Below are 24,159 nucleotides of genomic sequence, written 5' to 3'. Positions count from 1 at the left end.
AAAAATTTCACATTCAAAAAAAAGTATTTTGTGCTAATTAGACACCACGTTTTTCCCCCACTCACATGGCCCAGCATTTCATCTTCTCAATGACTCTGGGCTAAAATACACAATGTCAAGGTATCACTTTAAATGTATCTGGCCAGCTAATGGACACTCATCATTCTTTATACTTCATCCAGGGAATTACACCGTCTGCATTCAGCCTGCACAATGGACTTCTTCTTAACACACGGCGCGTGTGCGTATGTGAGTGTGTGTGGAAGAGAGAGTGTGATAATGAGTATAGTACTCTATTGATCAAACTCAACCCATTTGGAGTTAGAATAAAAGGCAGTAGTTGAAGAGGAGAATGATGGCGGGAGAAGTGGCAAATCAGAAAACAGGAACGTGTAGATGAAGAGCGAAAATATAAAAACCAAAAAACGAAATGGAGCCAAAATAAGTGAGGGAATATGGAAAAAAAATGAGAAAATAAGGAGGCTAAAGAAGCTTTGATTTTGGGGGGAGGGAGGGGAAGAGGTTAGACAGATGAGGAAAAATAATAAGATCGTCTAATCATGTATTATTGTCCCCTTATGTCTCTCCAGGTATTCATATGGGACACCACAGACACTAAGATACTGACAGTCACCCGTGTGCATGCGTGCGTGCGTGCGTGCACGTGTCCCCTTTTATGCTTTTCCCTATAATCCAGGGTGTAAATGGAGTCTTTGAGAGCAGAGAATGAGGCCATTACCAAGTATCAGTTTAATAAAGAGCAAATTGCTGTCTCTCTCTCTCTCTCTTTATCTCCCGCTCTTTCACTCTTTTTCTCTCTCTCTCTCTTTCTAAGAGTGAAAAGAATGACGTGTCATTATCAGTCCACTCCGAGCCTCACTGCTCAAGTCTTGGTTTTTATATCAGCGGTGCGGAGGTTGGTGGCTGGGACATTTTGAACGGCCCCTGGACTTGTCAGTTGGTATAAAAGGCTTTTGTTTTGACTAAAGAATACGGTCCCGTCCTTTTCAATGTGGAGCCTGAAAGTGGTGATGTCACTAGCCATGGTCAGCACGAGCTACTTTTGCGTTTGCTCATTTATAGCAAAGTAATAATTATGCGCAGTAATCTATATTTTGATGGTTGGAGGCACCAGTATGCAAACAGAGGTGCTTTTCGGCTGGTCAAACAGCATCTAAACTAGTTACAGGAAGAGTAATGGTGTGTGAAGAGCTACATCTTCTTGTTGCAGTTCAACTTTTTTTATAATTAAATTTAGTATTTTATTGATTTTTTTTACATGAACATTGTCACGTTTTGGTCAACAAATCAAATTACTCCTATATGCAATATAATAATAATAATATAAAATATCTACAAAATCATAATAAAATACAAAAAGAAACACAAATCAAATACATATTCCTACATTCATCTGCATCATGATCTGTTTATGTGAGTATTGTGTGATCGTGTGTGCTCTACTTCAAGATCTGTCTACATTAACCATTTATTCCAAGTAGTCTACCCACTTCGCCGCATATTTCTCAGTCCTGTCCTTCGAGCTGAAAGAAATGTGTTTGTATGATGCCACTTTGGTGAACCACTCCTGAAAAGAGGGCTCACCTGGATTCCTCTGGTTTCTCATAATAAATAATAATGTGCTTTCTCACCATTATACTGGTCTGAATACATATAGCATATAGCCTCAGGCAGAGCTCAAAGTTGCTCCGGGGTTCATGTTTTTTGAAGCTTAAAGAGACAGTTCACCCCAAAATCAAAAATACATATTCTTCCTCTTACCTGTAGCGCTATTTATCAATCTAGATTGTTATGGTGTGAGTTGCTGAGTTTTGGAGATATTGGCCGTTGAGATGTCTGCTTTCTTTCGAATATAATAGAATGCGAGAGGCCCGTGTTTATGATTTATAGCTAACCGATATTGCCAGCTCACCCAGCACCACTGAGCTAGCTAATGTTACAGCTCAACCGAAGAGGACGCCGTTAATGTTTACATCTCACGCTGTCACAAGCACGAGCCTCTCATCCATGAGTAGATGCACGCTTCTTTCTGCGCGGTGATATGGTTGGCGGGTGTAGTTCGGTAGAATGAAAATAGTTCCTACGTGAAACTGCTCACAAGGTCATTATTTCTGGAAAGAGACATCGCTGTTGAGTTTATCAAATGTATTTTTTTGGGTGCTGCTTTGAGCCGAGTGTCTTCTATTGTAGCCGAGTGCCAACCTGTTGTAACAATTGAATAATCGTTAAAAATATAAAGATTCAACAGCAAATTCAAATAGTGATTTTTGCTTTTGAAGAGAATGTATGTCTAATATACTGATAAACTTAAACTCATGTTATACAGACATAATCTAAAGTGTGTATAAAACTAGGGCATGCTCAGTTTGGATTAGACACGGCATCACTCTTATAAATACACAAAATGAATTTATTCAAATTAGCTTCTGTTATAATGGGTTATTTAGTGACACATACTTCCTTTTTTACCATCGCTTTCCAATGTAAAAGAGCATCATTTATTATCATCATGAGTGCAGTAGTGGCTGTGGAAAGGGTAAAGTTTACATTTATCATGCTGGAAGATTCAAAATTGAAAAAGGAACAAGCAAATAAACCTTATATTTAAACTAACATACAGGCAATTTTCTATGTGACTGAAATCTACTGAATTAGACTACTCTTCAGTGTCTTGGAGTCTGATATAAGGGAACGTTTTTCTTAGTACCAATCCATCCAAATGATTGGGGACTGATGTTTTGAGAATTTACTGTCAGGCTTTTTATTTGGCTATGGATGAAGTCTTGTTGGTACTGGTTTGTTTTTCTTTTCTTCTGTTTTTTTAGTCTTGAGCTTTTCTGGTGTTTTTCACAAGAAGTCCTGCCAGCTCCACTTGATGTCTTATTAGTTGGCACGGGATTTGTCGAAACAGTGACAAAAACAAGCAACCGGCCAATTAAGGGAGACGACAGTGGTAGCCAGATAATGGTAGAGAGGCAGGTTTAGCCGTTACTCCACAGGTTCTTTTTTGAAGCTGCCGTTGTTGTCAATGTCAAATGTATAGTCAAAAGTCTTATGTTTTAAGATGTTTGCACGTTGTTTTTGTGATGTTTTCTATGTAAAGCAACAAACTGTAGCACTGTGCCCAGAAAGAATTTCCCCTCGAGGACAATAAAGTTTACTCTCCTCTACTGTCCTCTGCTTTGCTACTACTTTGGATAATGATTCCTAATTTGTGCACTGGTCTGTGTTTTACAGGAGTAACTTTCATTTGTTGAGGAAGAATGAGAAGTTACTGAGAGAGCTGAAGAACCTGGACTCACGGCAGTGGTGAGAAAATATGAAAAGTCGACCACCTTGTGTCGTTTACTGCATTCTACCACTCCCTCCCTCTTTTTGATCTTTTCACTCAGGTTTTAGTGAGTTATTAGTTTGAATCATCTCTAGTTGTTCACAATTCTTTCTTTTATTGTCTCAATATCTGCTTTAGATAGGATTCAGCAAATTACATTGTCCTAAAGAATTGTGACATTAAAGGTTCTTAAAATATTGATAGAAATACAGTTAAAAACTCAGACATGTGTACTGTAGGGTTATATACGGAAGCCCTGAGAGGCAAGTGAGAAAAAAAATTTTCTCTGTCTGATCCAAATTGTTTCTCTCCTTTTATTGAAGACATAAGAACAGGCAGAGAGAAAACATTTTGACAGGTGAAAACATTGTGTTTGTCATTTGTTGTAATACTCATTTTGGCAACAAGAGGCTGACCTATTCTTCAGTCCTAAACACAGGAGAGAAAACTATTTAGATCAGGCTTAGAAATTGGATCACCAGAATTGTATTTTTCTCACTCGTGTCTCAGGGCTTCCATAGCTCTGAGATTCAATAACAGTTATGCTTTGCTCTATTTCATCCCTTTTGCTCTTAACCCTTACCTGATCACAACCTGATTAATCTGTTCTACTCTGCTACTGAAAAGTGCAAAACATGAGTGGCATCCCATTTCATGGTGGAGTTATTATATCACTACCCCTATTGCTTTCTTTGAGGGAAATTCTGAAACAAACAGAAGTTTAAGGGTTTATGTGCTTTTCAGTAGTTGTCGTGTCGGTCATTATTGATTTCCTTCTCTCTCTTCTAGCCGTGAGACTCATAAAATAGCAGTATTTTATGTGGCTGAGGGCCAAGAGGACAAACACTCCATACTTACCAACACAGCGGGCAGCCAGGATTATGAAGACTTTGTGTCTGGATTGGGCTGGGAGGTAAGAACACATTTATTCACACGTTGTTTGCCTTCTTCGATACATTCAGATTGCACATTCATCTTTGCATTGTTTCCCGAATTAAATTTAGAACTGCATCTAATTATATGGGCAGTGGTTAGCACTGTCGCCGCACAGCAAGAGGGTCGCAGGTGCGAGGGGCCCTTCTGTGTGGAGTTTGCATGTTCTCCCCGTGTTAGCGTGGGTTTTCTCCGGGTTCTCTGGCTTCCTCCCACAGTCCAAAGACATGCAGGTTAATTGTTGACTCTAAACAACCCCGAACGGGATAAGCGGTTACAGATGATTGATCTAATTCTATGATCTGGATCTAATAATTGAATAATTGTCATGAAATTGATTGTTTAACTGATTTAAGATTTCTAAGAAAACTGTTTTGTAGGTCCAGTGGTTAAAATAAGCCACCGCCAATGTGTCATGATGTTTCAGCAGCCTGATGGTGGAGAAACAGTGATATACTGAACCATTTTGAAATACAATGCATGCAGATTATTTTCATTTCATAAAGAGCTTTGTGCAAAGGCGTAATCCTGACACAAGTAGCTGGCAAAAATAAAACCTAAGAACTGCAGAAAACTGAATAAAATGGTCCTCAAAGCAGTTTTCACTGAATGGTGAAACCACGTTTTCCTTTTTTTTTTAAATGTCAACATTTTATCTTTATTTGCTGGTTAAAGAGTTAAAGGAGACTGACGTTAGTCGGATTTGATTATTTTTTATTCTAGGCTTTAAGGCAGTAAAATGCTATAAAGGGAGATCATATTTTGTATATGTCTTGCATGTCATGGTGTGTGTGTGTGTGTTTTGTTCCTTAGGTGGACCTCACTACTCACTGTGGCTTCATGGGAGGTCTCCAGAGGAATCGCAGCACAGGCCAGACTACACCTTACTACGCCACCTCCACTACTGAGGTCATCTACCACGTCTCCACCCGCATGCCCCACGACCAGGACCACAACCTCACCAAGAAGGTTAGCACACGCCTATCTGATCTACAGTATCTACATGTATCTCTTTTTGTTGTTTTTGTTACTGGGTGAATTCACACACTGTGACGTTACAACATTTTTTGATTCGCTTGACCGTTGGATGGAAACTACGGCTGTCAACTTGAATGCGTTTTAATGGCACTAATTTCTTTAACGCATTAACGCAACTTGGGATTTTTAAGTTGTAGTGGGGTCAGTGTTAAAGCTAGAGTGAAGGCACAGGTAGCATATGAAACTAGAAAAACCTAAGGAATCCAATGGTACCAACCATGTCATACTAGCTTGTCGCCAAGGAGGCTAAATAACACTCCAAACTGAAGAAAGGAAAAGGAAAACCTCTGACCTCAAGATCTGTGAATGAAAATGGGTTCTATGGGTTCTAACGAGTCTCTCCTTTACAGACATGTCAACTTTATGATAATCACATGCAGTTTGGGGCAAGTCATAGTCAAGTCAGCACACTGACACACTGACAGCTGTTGTTGCCTGTTGGGCTGCAGTTTACCATGTTATGATTTGAGCATATTTTTATGCTAAATGCAGTACCTGTGAGGGTTGCTTAACATATATATATATATATACATACATTTACATAAAGCAAGCATATTTGCCCACTCCCATGTTATAAGAGTATTAAATACTTGACAAATCTCCCTTTAAGGTACATTTTGAACAGATAAAAACATATGATTAATTTTTGATTAATCGCGATTAAATATTTGAATGAATTGACAGCCCTAATGGAAACATATATTCTTCTTGTTAAGCACTCTGCATCTGTCTATTCCATGATCTACTGCATTGTCCTCTCTCAAACTGCAGTCGAGTGTGTCTGTGAGGTGAGAGAGATGGGGTAATTAGTAATAATAAGCATACTTATTGTTGTTTCTCTAATTTCACTCCTTTTATTTAATGAGGGGAGATGTGCAGTGAGAGGAGAGGAGGAGAAAAAATCCCCTATACTCTATAGGGGAAAACTCTATACCCTCTCTCTTTTCCTCCTTCCCAATCTCTTTATTCGCCTGGAACGACATTGCAAATGAACATAGGTTGCTGCACACACACACACACACACACACACACACACACACACACACACACACACACACACACACCTACACACCTATCTGTTGATGTCAGTGTTTCTAAAGCCCACCAATGTTTCCAATAATTCTTAGTAGCAATCACGTCTGTGTTTGTGCGTGGTGTGGGCTCGTATCAGTGTCTAGGCAGGCAGGTTTATTGTGTATTTGTGTGCATTTGTGAGTGTGTGTGTGTGTGTGTATGTGTGTGTATACACCTGTCAACCCCCAGGCTCTGGGCGCTCTGCACATGGCCATAATGTCCCTTTAATCAGATCATACTTCCTGCTTCTCGGCCTATCACATCGCTGCAGGCTCCTGATTGGATTATCAGCGCCTGGTCCGACACCATCCGTCTCCCTGATCAGCTGATGGCCCCATCAAACACGCATACTCGCATACATACACACGAGTGCGCGCAGACACACTCACACACACACTATAAACCTGTTTAACTTGACACAAACACACATCCACTAAGGGCTTTATTCACATCAGCCCGCGCAAATAACCACACGACTATAAATTTGTGTTAACGTTGGACACAGAAGCGCACACACACTTACACACACACGCACATGTTAGCGAGCACACGCAGGCTTACAGACGCATACACTCACAGTTTGACAAATGTGTCCACAAAGAGGTTAAACTGACAGACATACACATGTTCATACTGGCAGGCATTTATCACCCATCCTGCTGCCACACACATGTACACACACACACACACACACACACAATGCAGTGTGATTTCAGTCCATTGCAGGGCATTTGTCCAGCTCTCACTCTTTGCTGTGTGTTCTGCTCCCTCTCATACCACATCTGCTTGAAACACGATTAAAAGGATTAAAGCTGCATTACACCAACTGTTTGTGGCATCAGACATGACATCACTCTGATCTTCATCGTTGAAATATTTAAAAATAATGATACGGATCAGAGACGCACATCAGACGGTAAGACTCCACTTTGCCGCCTAATTTGTTCTGACACCCAAAACTACAGCTTGAAGGTCATAATTCTAACGCTCCAAATGTGATAATGGCAGAGCACTTCAGCATCACTGAGAGTTGTGTGCCTTACTGACACTTTGAATTGCAAGCATCGTCAGAGAGAAGAGCCTCTAAAAGATTTATTTTAAGAAGAACTTGATAAATGCATATCTATTCCTGGGGTGTTTTCCAGACTCTGCTTAATATATCAACTTAATGTATAACTAGCCAAGAAATTGTCAGGTTAATTAAACCTATAATTAAAATTTAAGTAGTCGTTATGGCAAGTGGGTGAAGTCACTTCCAATCAAGATGAATAACTTGTTCACAAGTCTAAGGGCTTCTATGGCAGTTGAGTGAGATGTGTGATTGTAAAGATAAAATTACATTTCAGTAAACTGTGCATCCTGATACCAGGAATTCACGATAACGATATTATCGAGATATCTATAGAAAATTTGAAAAATAGTAAGTAATGCTATCAGTCAAATTCATCTTTAACTTTGTGTACTGTTTGTTTTGCCTCTTTTTTGGCAAATGAATTACACTCAAAATACAAGTGTAGGGAGTTGAAGAGAGAGTCTGTAACCATAACTGTATATATATAAAATGATTTAAGAGGTGCTGGATTATTTACACGATATTGTCATATGTGTATAAATATCATCGGAATATCGCGACACACCTCATTCTGATACCAGGGCTCTGACTTAACTTTTTTTTTTCACCGTCCAAACTATTAATTAAAAATATTTTTTTTTTGAGAAAAGATACAGTATCACAAAACATAATATCACGATATTGAAGTGTATCGATATTTTCTTTCACCCCTGGTGTGCGCATGTGTGTGCGCACATGAGAGAGAGAGAGACAGAGACAGAGACAGAGACAGAGAGACAGAGCGTGGTTAGCGGTTGTCCCCGTCTTTGTCTATGTCTCTTCCGCGGTACGTTTTGCCAGTGATACCAGAAAGCGCAAAATCTCACCACAGCTTCGTAACACCATTGTAACTGCCTGACAGCTGCAGTTCATCTTCTCGCTGTGTGTGTGTTTTATTGTGTGGGCGCACTCTTGAATCATGTACTCTAGCAATTTCTAAATTGACAATTTTGTCAGAGATTGATGTTATGGTTTAATCACAGCTGTATTTTTTATTTTTTAGGCTAGGTCTACTTTCCGGCCCGCGACCGTCTTAAAATGTATTTTTTTTATTGTCCCTGGTTATTTTTTTCCGTCCCTGGGACGATAGGACGCCTTTAAGAGCTCTACTGATATCCAATGAAATGTGGAGCTTTTTGGGTTTACAAATCCCTTCCAGTTATGCGGGAGAATCGTACTTCTTTAAAAATCTTGACAAAATACACAACCGATTCTAGTTAAACAAATATTTAAAAGAGAATGTGTTTGTCTCAGGGCCAAGGCGAAGAACGGCACACAACTGAAGGTGTGTGACACACACCAGACAAGCAGTGAGGTGTGAGTGTGTGTGTCTGTTTGTGTGTGTGTGTGTGTGTGTGTGTGTGTGTGTGTGTGTGTGTGTGTGTGTATTTTGGCAGGCATCAAGGTTAATGACAGAGCTGTCACCAGCCCTGACTATAGCCCACTGAGTGAATGTGAACTCACCACACACACACACACACACACACAGAATCGCTCAACATCACACTTGATCCCATCTGTCTTCCAGCCCATACTCCATCTTTCCGGAGCTTCACTCGGTCTTCGTGTCCACTCTCCATCTTCACACTCTCACTCCATCACCCCCAGGGCCACCTTTAACACGTACACGCACAAAATCAAAAGCCTTGCGTTTACGATGGATACACTATCTAGCTCACTGTGTGTGTGTGTGTGTGTGTGTGTGTGTGTGTGTGTGTGTGTGTGTGTGTGTGTGTGTGTGTGTGTGTGTGTGTGTGTGGTTGGCATTGACTTACTTTGTGTTGTTTATGCTCCCCCCTCCAGCTCAGACACCTGGGTAACGACGAGGTCCACATTGTTTGGTCGGAACATTCCAGAGACTACCGGCGAGGCATCATCCCCACTGAGTTTGGAGACGTGCTAATCATCATCTACCCCATGAAGAACCACATGTACTCCATCCATATACTCAAAAAACCCGAGGTAAAAACAATGTTCAGCATTTTGGACTCAAACTGTCAGTTGTCAATATTTTGTGCAATTTTTCGGTATCTTTGTGTCTCAGTGTTCCAAAGAATCCGTTATCATTGGGTGAGAATACCTCTGAAACAGCAGGACATTTAAATTCTTCATTAAAACCCAGGATGATAATTCAGTCCCCCTCTGGGCTAATCAGTAACAACTATACATGTCACCTGTTGCAGCACTGTAATTGTCGTGTGACTCATTGGCCAATCAGTGTAATCTTTGCCATCATAGTGGCACGACTGGAACTATTTCATGGCTTTTCATGAAACTTGGTACAAACATTAATTATGAGTTCATTCATGAGTTTGACATTTATGGTCTTCACTGAAATATCTCAACGACTTATTGGATGGATTTCCACAGAATTTAGGACACACATTAATCTCCCCTTCGGGATGAATTGTGATAACTTGGGTGATCCTTTAAAGGCACGGTGTGTAGCATTTCGGGGGCGATCTATTAGCAGAAATGGAATATTATATTCAAAACTATGTTTTCATTAGTGTATAATCACATGAAACTAAGAATCGTGTTTTCGTTAGCTACATAGGGAGCGGATCCTCTTCACGGAGTCCGCCATGTTGAATCACCTTGTTTCTACCGTAGCCCAGAACGGACAAACCAAACAACGTTTATACATTACCTGAAGGCTATCGTAGTTCTCCTATAAGCTTTTGAAACTGTGGTAACGTGAGCCACAGAGTGCAAAACCGCCGTACCGCCAGCTGTCGTCCGACTTCCGTTGCTCCTAAAGTAGTGTTATTATGGTAAGGATGAAAACTGTAGCAGAAGGTCCGCACACTGTAGCTCCCTTTTAAGTGCAATTTATTGGCACATCTTAGTTAGTGACGTTTCGAGCAGAAGCTCTTCTTCAGACTTAATAAATCTGCACAGAGACGCCATCTAAAAAGGTAAACACTCTGGTCACGTGATAGCGCCAGTGACCCAAATATCCCATATATAATCACAGGTAATGTTACATGTATATTAAAAAAAAAAACACATACTGTTTATACATAATATTCAACAATATATACAAAAATCTCATAAGAATAACATCAAGCCCATGGCTGTCTTACTTCCTAATTGGCTATAATTAAAAGAGAGACCCCTCTATATCAAAAAATAGGATGTACCTCAAACACATATAGCGACAGGAATCTACACACATGAGCCCGGGGTTATAAAATATTATGTTAAGGATGGCCTTTGAGCGAGTTCAATGCCGTTATCATGATTTTGCACTTGGCGACTCACGTTACCGCAGTCTTGGAAAGAGAGGAGTGCGCGGAGGGGTACTCAGTTGGTTGCAATCACTCCAATAGATGCCGCCAAATCCTACACACTGTACCTTTAACAGGTCACAATTTAAATGTGTCCAAGACTTTGGTTTATGATCAAATACCTCCAAAACTAAACTTCTCATCAGCCTCAGCTGTACTTGTGTTAATTAGCAAATATTGACATGCTAACGCTCTAAAACTAAGAAGGTGAACATGGCAAACATTATACCTGCTAAACATCAACATGTTGGCATTGTCAGTGTAAGCATGTTAGCATGATGACATTAACATTTAGCTCAAAGCATTGCTGTAGACTCTTGAGTGCATGAGAGTGGGTGAGACAATTATTATTATCTGATAAAAAGCCAGTTGTTAGGGCTACTATGTGTAATAAACAGATGTAGAGACACCAAACAGTCATCCTAATGAACAAGTTAACAGTCACACTTAAACACTTGTAGATTAACATGGATATTATAGGATTGATTGAGCCTTTATATTGTATGGATATTATGGAGTTGGTTAGGAGTAAAATTGTGAACATGCACAGTGTTTTGTTCCATAATTTTATGTTTCCTACCAGACAATACAGATATGCATCCAGATGACTAACAATCCTAGAGTCTTGTCCTAAGTCTTGCTGCTCTGGTTAATGTATCAGTCTAAAACACACAGACATTAATACCACAGCACTGATAGCATAATTCTATTTCAAACGAGACCTAACACAATAAAATGCCGCTTTTTTTCTGTATGACATAGATACCACAGCACTAATAACATAACCTCATTCTGTTTCATTCATTCTACAAAGCAAAAATATTGAATTATCATGAATCCAAAAACAAGTTAGATAAGATATTCTCTGTGTTGTCGTCCTGAAAGCACTGTATTCAGTCATAGAGTGCATGGCTTGGAGACCTGGTCTACAAATAAATTCAATAAAAAAAGCCTGACATTATTCTCTTTGGTGGATTCCACAAGCAAAGTATGGAATTAGATTTGACTCACTAATACCCAATGGCTCCCAGAGATTATTCTGTTTCATAAAAATATCAAGAATCGTACGTCTTTGAGAGGCTTCCATCGGCAGTAGATGCATTATTAACTATAAAAATAGAAAAAAATAACTTTCTATGGCCCCATATATATAATACATTATAAACATACTTATAATGTATTATACTTTGCTTATAGCACTGTATAATCATAGTTATAAGCACTCAGAAATATTCATAATGCTCTATATCAATAATCATAACACATTATAAAGCATTGTATAATGACTCATAAGGTCAAGTATCATAATACTTTATAATTTTTGGTCATTCACTGACTTTTTTTTAAAAAGATAATAATGTATTATAATTCCCATAGTTGTAATACGTTCTAATCTTTTTATAATGCATTATAATTGTTATAATAACAATGTTATAATGTGATTAGTTACTACTTTAAGTAAAATGAAAAAAAAATTTAATCTTTGCAAGAACATAAAATTATTTCTTACTTTTCTTAAAGCAAACGATTACCACTTAGAGTAACTTATAATCAAAACACTATAATGCATTATAACAGTTATTATAATGTATTATACAAATATTATAATGTAATACAACTATGGAAATCATAACACATTATGATCCTTGCAAAAAAAATGTCAGTGAGTGACCAGCAATTAGGAAATATGATGATACTTAAACTTATAAGTCATATTAAAATGCTTTATAATGTGTGATATGATTATTGTTATAAAGCATTATGAATATGGATGAGTGCTTATAACTATAGTTCTACAGTGCTCTGAGCAGATTAGAACACATTCTGAGTATGTTTATAATGCATGATAGACATGGGCACCATAAAAAGTGTTACCAAAAATGTGATTTATTGTTTCTGCTTTAATGCCTGTTCTACTGCTTGTCTTGGTGTCTGCAGGTGCCGTTCTTTGGTCCGCTGTTTGACGGCGCCATAGTGGACATGAACATTTTACCCACCATGGTCAGAGCTACAGCAATCAATGCCAGTCGAGCTCTCAAATCCCTCATTCCACTGTACCAGAACTTGTATCCTTTTGAAAGCCATACTCAGAATATGCAAAAACGGGATCAGAAGCCAAAGGTAGGCCACTCGTTTTTGTTCATTGCCCTCATTTCTGTTTCCATGCTATCAGCTTTTTAAAAGTTTTGTAGGCTCACCTGAGCTACATAAACTTTTTCGAATATACCTGCACGGTCGTTGTGTTGGCCGTTGAAATCCTTGTGCATCTACGTGTGAGCGAGAATGTCAGTTCTCACTCAGCTCAAGTGTTAAGAATAGCAAATCAATGTCCAGTGGTGTTTGGCTTTCAGAGTATAAGTGCTAGTGTGATAGAGCTGTATTTAGTTGGCTCTGAAGTGCCATATATCAAGTGTGTGTGCGGGAGAGAAAGAGAAACCGACAGACAGGTGTGTGTGTGCGTGTGTACAGTCTGCCTGCTTGATCCGATGCGATGGTAGTTTGGTTGGAACAAGCCCCCGGCGGTCAATACTTATCGATGACTCTCCTCTCTAACGCTGCTTCCAAATGAGGGGGCTTTGCTCTCTGGTCTCACACGCAGACATGCACACTCGCGCTCACACTAATACAGACATGTGTCCACACTTATACACACTCTTTGATTCTAACAGACACGGACAGACTGTTACGCTCGCATGGACACATGCTCCACAGAGGCACAGTGATGCAAGTACATCCACAGTTAGATTCACGCAGTGTTGGTTGAGAAGTGTACGCACACACACACACACACACACACACACACACACACACACACAAACACACACAGCATTGTGAGGTGACAGTGTCCCCTGTTGAGGCGAGCTCAGCTACTGACTGATCATTGGAATTTCTTCTAAGCAGCACTTAAAGCAATTTGATTCCCTAATGATACTTTCTTCCTGTCTGCCTGCTTGTCTGCCTGGTCTTTTCTTCTTTCCCTTAATTTCTGCCCCCTCGTATCCAAACGCATCACGTGCATGTGCATCCTTGTGCGTGTGCACGGTATGAACAAAACAGGGACCCACTCATAAAAACATTGGACATTGGGGAAAGGGGGAGAACAGGGAAAAGTAATAAACTACTAAACTAAACTAAACTAAACTTTAATTCAGTTTCAAGTTGAAAGCGGCTACACTGCTGTGCTCGCCACTGGATTGCACTGCTGGTGTAGCAGCACAGGCTACCCCATAAGCCAGTGTGACAGCTGCTTACAAAGATTGATAGCTGCCGGTGACATACCAGTACCATAACAGTCTGAGGAGCATCTTTTATGCATAGCATCCGGAAGGGCAAGGCCTTTTTTAAAAAAGAATGGCTCTGTGGTTAGACATCTCTAGTCAAGGATAAGGCATCAGCTGTAACAGGTAGCCATGCAATGATAACTAAAGTAGCCCAGGCTAACTCTAGGAGACACACTATGGATGAACAGGTAAGACCCTGCTCGCCTACAATCCATAATGCAAACCATAATAAACCCACCGTCCTAAAGGAAAAAGGCTCCCTCAGCACAATGAGGCTAATACATGCACCATTCTGATGCAAAGATAGCAATCTCTGGTCCATTTTTTCAAACTTTATCTAGCCCAATCTAACATTCTGAACAGTTTTGTGTTTTTGTTTCTTTTCTAACTTAAGTGCCATGTCTCATAGACTGCATTCACTCCAGATCAGGCATTGTGCGGAGGTCTGGGCGAGTCACTTTAATTGGCCCATTAATGCTGCAGTGCATAGAATTGGAGCAAATATGATTTTAAAAAAAGTTAAAAATGTTTTCAGAAACATCTTGTAGTGTTACTGTTTAGCTGTAAAATGAGAAAGTTTGTGACTCGGCAGCCATGTTGAGATCAGTTGAAGAATAACCAGCACCACCCACCAACCGGAGCAAACTTTCTCATTTTACAGCTAAACAGTACACTACAAGATGTTTCTGAAAACATTTGAGGCGAGAAATAGGCATTACAGTAACAGAGCATTGATTCATATTTGATCAGCGCTGCCTAGTTTGACCGTTTGATCAGAGTTTGCGAGGGATTGACAGCTGCCTCCGTTGAATGGACAGCCAATAGGAACGCTCTCTCGCTGAAATGACCTGTGATTGGCAAAAGTCTCCCGTCACGGGCTTTTCTAAAGCCTGAACTCAGAGCCATGAGGTGCAGAAGTCTACTTATATCTCACAACACAAAAAACATTCTGCCTATTGCAGATTTAACTGCGACGAATAACGTCTTTTGTTTCCTCATGGCTGGGTTGTAGACAGCTTACATGATTGGCCGCCTCAGCGTGACGTCGGGTTGCCTTTCTCCAAAAGTTGATTCTGTTTCTACTTTTCTATTTCTGCCGGGGGGGTTCGGCACCCCCTGCGGCCGCCGCAGCCCGAACGCACTACCCCCATTCCAAATGAATGGAAAAATCAGACCCCCTGAAATCGTGTGAATGCAGCCTTACCCTTGACTCCCCCCTTTTTCTGTCATTATTTCCTTTGTATCTCATCTTAATTCTCTTGTTGTCCTGCCTCTCTCTCCTTCTTTACTTTGTCTTTCATCCCTTTCTCCCACTTCTTCTCTTTCACTATCTCTTACTTCTTCACTTGCCTCTTGTCCTTCATCTCTACGTTCTCTTTCTCCCCTCTTGTCCAACTTTGTCCCCTCTATTTTTCCCCTCCTTCTCTTTCTCCTCCCTCCCCCTGTCTCCTCTTTTCAGAGAGATAATATAAGTGGTGGAGGTGATTCTAGCCAAGAAGGTGGACGGGGTGTGGGGAGGGGTGAAGGAGCCATTTTGCTCTGCCGCGTCCACCCGGCGAGACAGAGACGGAGAGATTGTTAGGCTCGGCGTGGGGTTTGTGGCTAACACCCCCAGACCCCATTGTGTTGGTGTGTGTGTGTGTGTGTGTGTGTGCACCTTCATGCACATATTAGACTGTATCAGTGTGTTGTGTGTTCTTTTTGTGTGCAACCATGTAGACATCTTTACAATTGTGTTTGTGTGTGTGTTTGCTACATTTTTGTGTGAGGCTGTGTGTATCCATACACCTACTGTGTGTGTGTGTGTGTGTGTGTGTGTTGTGTGTGTGCCCGATGACACATGTGTCGCGCATGCTTGTTTCGAGGTGTTTGTGTGTCTGCGAGTGTCCTGGTGTGTATTGATTGGTAGTAGCAGCAGGTCGATGTCTCTGACAGGCTGAATTACAGTAATCAGTCATTATTGACTCCCCATCTCTGTGCTACACACACCTCTCTCCTCTCCTGTCTCTCCACCTCTCTCCCTCCCGTCTCTGCCCTCTACTTCTGTCACTTCTTGCTTTTTTCCTTTTCTCTCTCTTCGGTCTCTCTAGTTCTGCATCTCTTGTCTTAGCATCCCTCCATGTTTTGTTGTGCTCTATTTTTTTTTTTTTTTTTTACTGCTGTCTTGTATCACTCTGTCACCCTTATCATTTATTTTCTCTGTAATTCTGTCCCTGTATGTCCTCTGTCCTCTCTGTAACTCTCTTATCTCAGTGCATCTCTGCTTCTCCTTCTATCTCTGTCTGTTTTTCCTCTTTTTCAGATTTCTTGACATTTCAGAGGTTTTTTTTTACTCCCCATTGTCCTAAACTATGAGAAACTCTGACATCATGATGTCATAACAACCTTTAACAATTGTGGTTTAACTTAGAAGAGTTCATGAATGTTTAGGCAGGGCTCCAGGCTAACTTTTAACATTGGTTGCACTGGTGTGCCTAACTTTTTCATTTAGGTGCACCAGCACATAATTTAAGTGAACCCAAAATTTTCACTGCGCCTTTTGGCGCCGCAATAATACATTTTAAGCGTTACCTTTTTTGTCAGTTCCCATACACGTTGGAAATTTCTTAACACGTTATGCAAATGATTGTTAACAAGAATAAAGCTGCAGATAAATGTTTTTTGAGTCAGATGAGGCCACCAAAGATCTTGGATTAGAAGGGCACACACACTTTTGCTATATTTATGCACTATATTTAGGCTGTACAGTAACAGGAGCGTAATGTATGCGTGAGTATGTAGTTGAGCGACGGAGAGAGATACCGCTAAGGCTCAGAGGTAGAGCGGGTCACCACTTGGACGATTATCCACTCAATCCCAGGCTCTTCTAGTCCGCATGTCGAAGTGTACTTGATCAAGACTCTTAATCTCAAATTGCTCCCGAAGGCTGTGCCATCGGTGTGTGAATGAGGATTTAGATTACATCCTGATTGGCAAAGTTGGCACCTTGCATGGCAGCCTCTGCCATCAGTGTATGAATGTGTGTGTGAATGGGTGAATGCTGACATGTAGTATAAAGTGCTTTGAATGATCGGAAGACTAGAAAGGCGCTGTATAAAAGCAATATATACAGTAGGTATGAGGTACAGGAGCAGCAACAGATGATGTAAATATAATGTATAGCTTTTACCAGTTTCTTATAAAATAAAATAAACCAGACATTCCTGGAGATCAGCGCACACGCTGCACATTAGATGACCTTGTGTGGCCCTCAAGTCCTGCATCAAGCTGTGTGTGATTCTGAGTGCCGCACTGTGACATCTAGTATCCTCATAGAAGGGGCCGACAACGAGGCAAATGGGGGAAGAGAGATGGAAAGAAGGCTGGCAGGACTAAGTGTGTCAGTGGTTAACTGGCATTTTTCTCTTCTTTCTTTTTCTGTCTATCTCTGTCTGTCTTCCTCCCTCCCTCTCTCTCTGTCTCCTGGCCCTCAGGGCGGTCCATCTGCCTTCTCTCTCTCTCTGATCTTTCATTCACCATGACTAGAGCCATCCAGCAGCACACACACACACACACACACACACATACAGAGTGCCAGGCTGCTGGGGCAGCTGTGTGTGAGCACAGCTCTATCTCACATATCAGCTCATTGCAGCAAGAAAAAGCAATCCAAGACTCCCCAACACACACATGCATACACACACATTACTGCCCGTCTCCATACAGGGCCTCACCATATTCACAATGAAATGCAATACACACCAGGTTTTAAAACTTCTCTACCCTCTGATGACTCGTATACACAGCAGCAGTAAATCTGTGGTCAGTGTAAAGAAAGGTGGGTTCTTCCTGTAGCCCACCACACAGTGGAATCAATCCCTCTAAACTCATAGATAGGAGCAGACTGCTGAGTGATATTTTGGTGTCACCTCAGCAGAGTCCCTGAACCTATCGCCGCATATGTTGAATATGTTGAATTCCAAATTGATACCTCAAAAAGTGCAACAAAGGGGCTCCAAAAGGTGAATTTTAAGACCAAAACACTCTGCACAAACACTCAGTCAGATGAGAAAACCTTGGAACCTTGAAACATTGATTTGACTAACTTGACTAAACTGATATGTTTTCTTCCTCTGTGTCATAGAGCTCCATTGTTGTCCTGAATCAGTGAGCCATGGTATTGCACTGTCCCCAACAAAGGCACTTTTTTTTTTTACTCCTTACTAGATTTTCGAGCCGTTTTTTAAAGACTTGAGTTCTAATTACGAGAGTCACAGAAAAGAAATCAGGAAGTAAAAAAAAAAGTATTGAGAGATGGCTTAACACATTTAGAAAATGGACTGACAATGCACAGTTGATAACATAATAAGCTAATTATAAGAAGTAAATGATGAATGATATGATTAAATAAGCATCAGGTAAAAAAAAAAGCAGTGTTTTCAATATATATTGGATCACGATAAATACAGCATTGATTGAAATTGGTCCTTAAAGGTTCAGTGTGTAGGATGTAGTGGCATACAGTGGAGAGTGAATACCGCTCCGCTCACTCCTCCCTTTCCAAACATGTTGGAGAACTACGGTGGCCTTCAGGTAACAAAAAAACACGAAAGGCCCTCTCTAAGACCAGAGTTTGGTTTGTCTGTTCTGGGCTACTGTAGAAACATGGCGGAGCAACATGCCAGACTCCGTGAAGAGGACCGACACACTGGACCTTTAATGTGAACATAAATCTATTTAAAAAAAAATCTACTATTTACTCCGAATCAGAGCATTGTGACCATGAGTTCTTTGAGCAGAGCTTCTGTGAACTGATTGGCGGCTTTGGCCAAGATTCACCTGTAAATCTCCTACAGCTGCTCTATCATCTGATAACACTAAGTGTGTATGTGTGTGTGTGAGAGAGAGAGAGAGTATGTGATAGGTGTTGGTGTGTGTGTGTGAGGGTATACATGTTAGTTGGTGTTTAGTCTACGAGTGTGTGTGTGTGTGTGTGTGTGTGTGAGTGAAAGAGCAAGCTGTGGCCGTCCTCCATCTGCTCCTGGGTGATTGTGGTTCTGGGGAACAATGTTGGAGAGACACTAAGCTGCTACACACACACACACACACACACACACACAGACACACACATACACACACACACAAGTTCCAGCAAGTATGTGTGTTTGTGTGCATGAATTTTCAAATGTATATCACTCCATTTGCACTTGTGTATTTCATGGTGTTTATGTTGCATGTGTATATATTTCACTCTCAGGATTAGAGCTATTGTTTGTGTGTGTGTGTGTGTGTGTGTGTGTGTGTGTGTGTGTGTGTGTGTGTGTGTGTGTGTGTGTGTGTGTGTGTGTGTGTGTGTGTGTGTGTGTGTGTGTGTGTGTGTGTGTGTGTGTGTGTGTGTGTGTTTGTGCGTGTGTGTGTGTGCGCGTCTGTGTGTGTGGGACATCCCCTCTAGTAGTTGATTGGCAGAGATAGCTGCACTGAGGCTGGGGTCAGCATATGGCTCAGTGTGATAGCGATGCTGTGTTTGTGTGTGTGTGTTTTCTGCGCATGTGTGTGTGTGTGTCACTGCCTTTCCCTCTTTTTCACACTCTGTTCCCAGTGAAATGATGGCAGCTCTGGGCATGTAGCGCTATTATCCCCCATATCCACACACACACACACACACACACACACACACACACGCACACACACACACACACACTCTCACACACACGCACCGAGAGCAGCCAAACGCCTAGCGGCCTGCCAGCTCCCACAATAGAGCCTATTGTCCCACTAAGGCTACAATCTGCTGCGTGTGACAAGGAGTGTGTGTTCCTCACCATGGCGGAAAGGTGAGGGCAAAACCTTACAAATTGAAGACATTTTGCGATTTGCTGATGCTGAAATGGGGTCATGTTATCCTTAACCTCCGCTGAGCTCCACTCCACCCGTCAGCCATGGAAGGAGCTCTCTATTTGACACCAAAAAAAGCTGTACTGCTGCCTGTCTTCAGCTCGCATCCTGCTGCATTGGATGGAATTGTGCAAATTGGTGAGATATTAATTATAACTGCTAATGCAGATGCACTGAAATCTCTGATTTCATGACAAATATTTTTTTTAGAATAATGAAGAAACATATATTCACATAAGACCACTACTGCATCCTTTTCATGTGAGAAGTAAAGCTTCTGCATATTGTAAATCAAGGATGACTATAAATATATTTTTACCCGTCCGTTTCTTTATTAATAACACAGTGTTCTATGAGCAGCCATTTCGGCAAATTGACAGCAAATCAACACCTCACGCTGAGTGGTATTTGATGCTTTAAGATACAATTAGGATTAGGTTAAGGGTCTGTGTATTAGCGAGGGTAAGGAAATGAATGTGTGCAGAGGGGGAGGTGATTGTGGTTAATTGTTTCCCGTCGGGCAGCTAGAGGAAATGAAAAGAAAAGGGTGAAGAGGAGGGGTCACGGCTAATCTCTCCCACCTCTCCTTGGGGAAATGTGTGTTTGTGTGTGTGTGAGATGCTTTCAGGATCTCAGTCTGTTTCACAAGCACATTTTAGCGCTAGGTTGTTTGACGCTTTGTAACATCTGCATAATGTAGATCAACATGATGGTTTCAAAAATATCATCAGAAAAATTAAATAAAAATAAAAAAAGCTTGAATTTTGCTTGAAGGGATAGTTCAGAACTTCAGATTTTTTGAAGTGGGTTTGTATGAGGTACTTATCCATAGTCATTGTCTGAAATCTTTTCCACTGACTGCCACTGTTGCAGGCAAGTTTTTTTTTTGTCTGCCTGCCATTTTTTTTAATCTACGCGATAAATTAAGGAAAAACATTTTAGATCTGATGATATTCAATGTTCAATATATTTAACACAAAAAAGCATTATATGCAAGGTAAATTACAGTGTTAGAATTACACCGTAGCTTCCGGGGAGCCCCTATTATTCGGGGCTGGGAGGGTGCTGTACACAGCACTGTGCTGTACTTTGTTATCGTCACCTATAGTGTTTATTTGCATAAAAAAATAATTGAAATGATTATGATTATTTAAATATTTGCTTTGATTAAAAGAATCTTGGCATCATTAGTTTCAATTATATATTAGAAGCTGTTTAGAGCTAGTGTTAGGAAGTTAAACAGGTCATAATTCCCTCTCTAATAGCAAGCTATTTCTGTGAAAGCATCTCCTTCAAACAACTGGATTTATTCAAGTTTCTCTCCCAAAAACTACATTTTACGAGATTACATTTGAACACATCATGATAAAGTTAGAATTTACTTTCGCCCAAAACACATTTTTACTGAACAGAGCTTGAACGCACCATAATGTAACTCAATATAGTGCTGTAGACGGTGGGTTAGTTTGAATTGATCAAAGTCACACAATAACACAAACAAACTAACAATCGAGGCAGCGGTAGACCAGCAACTCCTGTGTTCTGCGAGTTAAAATTACTGTTTTTGTCAATGGAGTTTGGTGGCTTTGAAGAGAGTATAGATGGATGTAACGGCTTCAGTCCACAGTCAGAAAGGGCTGTCTGATGGCAAAGTGAAGCGGTGAAAATATTCTAAATATAGCGTACACTTCAACTGATATTTAATTTTTTATGTGGCTAAAATACATTTTGCTGCCGCCCCCGTCCACAGCAGTACATTGCTTTGTTCCCGTGCTAGTACTCCTGTCTGCTTCTCCAAACTGGGGCCGTTCTGACCGTCATCTACTGTAGGTAATACACTGACTACGGATAAGTACCTCATACAACCCCACTTCAAAACACCCAAACTATCCCTTTAACATTCACCTTCCCAGCTGACTTAAAGAAAGTGGATTTAATCCCTTGTGGGTTTACAGTAAAGCAGGTGTGTGCAGGCTGAAGTGTATGGATGGACAGAAGACCTACAGTATTAGGGTCTACAGGCTATTGATTACATTGATTGAAATATGTAACCACCAATAACACCTCACTTTTCAGCAAGAAATGTTCTTGTCAGAGCAAATCTTTAGACAATAGCCCTGGACTCACTACAACTACTGGCAGGAGTGTGTCTCACACAAGCAAAAAGCACTGATAAACTCAAAGATACATGTCTCTTTTAGGCATTCACCACCACGCACACCTGAGACCTGAATTATCAAAAAGAAAAAGGCAAATTGCTGGTTTGCGAGGAGTGTTACTTTAGATATTACTCATGTTCTACCCGAGGTTTTTTTTTGGTCTAATTTCCTAAATATATGATTCATGTAATGACCAGTGTGTCTCTGTGTGTGTGTGTTTGTGTGCATACGTACGCTCCTTGTCACCGAGAGCTGTGCAGACACATGAGTTGTAGCCATCAGTGGCTTGATCACGCCTTGTTGGAGCGGACCCCCCGCCGACTGGTAAACAAGCTAATCTGTAGTGTGTGTGTGGGGGTGTAAATGCATGAATGCACTTTGTGGCGGGGTGTGTGAATGTAAGTATTTTTATGTGACAAGGTGTTTAAGATTCAGGGTGGGATGTCACGGACGACCACGACCATGATAGAGTGCAGTACGGCAAACTGTGTGTCGTAAGCGCTAACAAACAGCCGTCTTCAATTTCAAAAAATCATGACCTATTCATATTGCTTTTTTCATCTAACCGAACCCCAAAAACTATTAAGTTCACTATCATTTAAGAAGGAAAAATGAAAAACAGTACATATTTAAGAAGCTGGAACCATGAAATGTTTGGCACTTGTGCTTGAATAATTATAATTAATTTTGACTATACGATTAATCAATCACTTGAGCTCTAATATACAGTATATATTCTGTTTTATTAAATGTTCCTAATTTGTGCTATAAAACTGATTACTTTTATGAACTCATTTTTTGGGGAATTGTCTTATTTTTACTTGCCCCAAGTTATTTTGAGTGTTAAAGGTGCTCAATATGAAATTCAGAGCATATCTATTGCCTCCACACAGCTCTCAACATGGAGACGGCTGAGCCGGTGGCTCGCAGCTAAAGGTGCTAACAAGCCCCCTGGAAGTGTGCGGGGCTGTGAGCCAAATTTGACATAGTGGCCAAACAATGGAATTACAACTTCCGTGTCCGTCACGTGATGCCATTGGGAAAGAGACGTCTGCAAATCAGTGGGTAATTTTTTCTGCGGGTATATGAACTTCCCAGTACGAACAATTGATTAGTCCTTATTTAAATCATTAGGTCCTAAAAGTTACAAAATGCACTAATAGCCAAATACAGAGTTATTTTCCTTCCTCCGTTCTTGTGAATGAGACCCAGACTGAGGCTGGACCGAGGGCTACTGCGCCTGCTCTGTGGGCCCAATGAACACGGAAGATTACTGGACGATCCGGGTGATTTTATTATCGGAAGTCAAGCTTTTTTTTGCTTCATGTGCCACTGAGCAACTTTCATAGAAGTGAATGGGACCCCGCCTCGAAAACTGTATTTAGTTCTCAATATACATCCATCGTTGCTTACATTGCAAACAACGACAACCGTGTAACTGCCGTATGAGTGCAGTGCAGAGTGGTGGCCATGAGCTAGCCAGTGGGGCACGCTCACATGCACTAGCATGCATACACAACCGGCCCGGCTATGTAAACAAAGCACAGGGAAGCTCAGTTTACAACACACACAGAGAGAAAGAGTGACTTCATTCTCTGCTCAGGTAGACATTACTCCTCTATATCTTTACATAGAAAATAGCTGTTTGCCGCTACATTAATGCTCTGGATATCGTAAAGAGTACCTTTAAGGTATATGAGTGGAAAGATGGAAAGTAAATTGTATTTAACTTTGAATTTAACATCTGTACAAAACAGCAGGGATGTGAGCAAATATTTTTTTATTTTTCGTGCCACCTCTCATATCCATATTAAGGATTCATATATATATATGTGTGTGTGTGAGTATATGGCTGTATGTATGTGTGGAGGATGAATATCGTCTAACTGTTGTTAGAGCCTGCAGATAAGAACAGGATCCATCTCCTTAATCAGAGAATTATTATCATGGCCTCTGTGACGTTCACCAACACCCATGCCGTGTGTGTGCAATGTGTGTGTGTTTGTGCGCTTTGCTGTGTGTGTGTCCGTTAAATAAAGCTTGTAAT

The 24,159-nt window shown here is 40.7% G+C and overlaps 1 protein-coding gene across 6 annotated transcripts in view; it reads left to right on the top strand.

The window, feature by feature from the left end:
* ralgapa1 (Ral GTPase activating protein catalytic subunit alpha 1) overlaps window positions 1-24,159 on the top strand; it is an 83,283-nt gene that overhangs the window by 41,627 nt on the left and 17,497 nt on the right. For all 6 annotated transcript variants that reach the window (XM_037747297.1, XM_037747299.1, XM_037747300.1 and 3 more), the window contains 5 exons: window positions 3,259-3,330; window positions 4,142-4,265; window positions 5,099-5,254; window positions 9,312-9,470; window positions 12,737-12,864. In XM_037747297.1, coding sequence (XP_037603225.1) covers window positions 3,259-3,330; window positions 4,142-4,265; window positions 5,099-5,254; window positions 9,312-9,470; window positions 12,737-12,864 — 639 coding nt within the window. The remainder of the gene's footprint in view (window positions 1-3,258; window positions 3,331-4,141; window positions 4,266-5,098; window positions 5,255-9,311; window positions 9,471-12,736; window positions 12,865-24,159) is intronic.

The sequence above is a fragment of the Sebastes umbrosus genome, chromosome 16 (genome assembly GCF_015220745.1).
Source record: "Sebastes umbrosus isolate fSebUmb1 chromosome 16, fSebUmb1.pri, whole genome shotgun sequence".
NCBI lineage: Eukaryota > Metazoa > Chordata > Actinopteri > Perciformes > Sebastidae > Sebastes > Sebastes umbrosus.
Note: the sequence above shows the minus strand (reverse complement) of the source record. Positions and strands in the feature narration are given on the sequence as shown.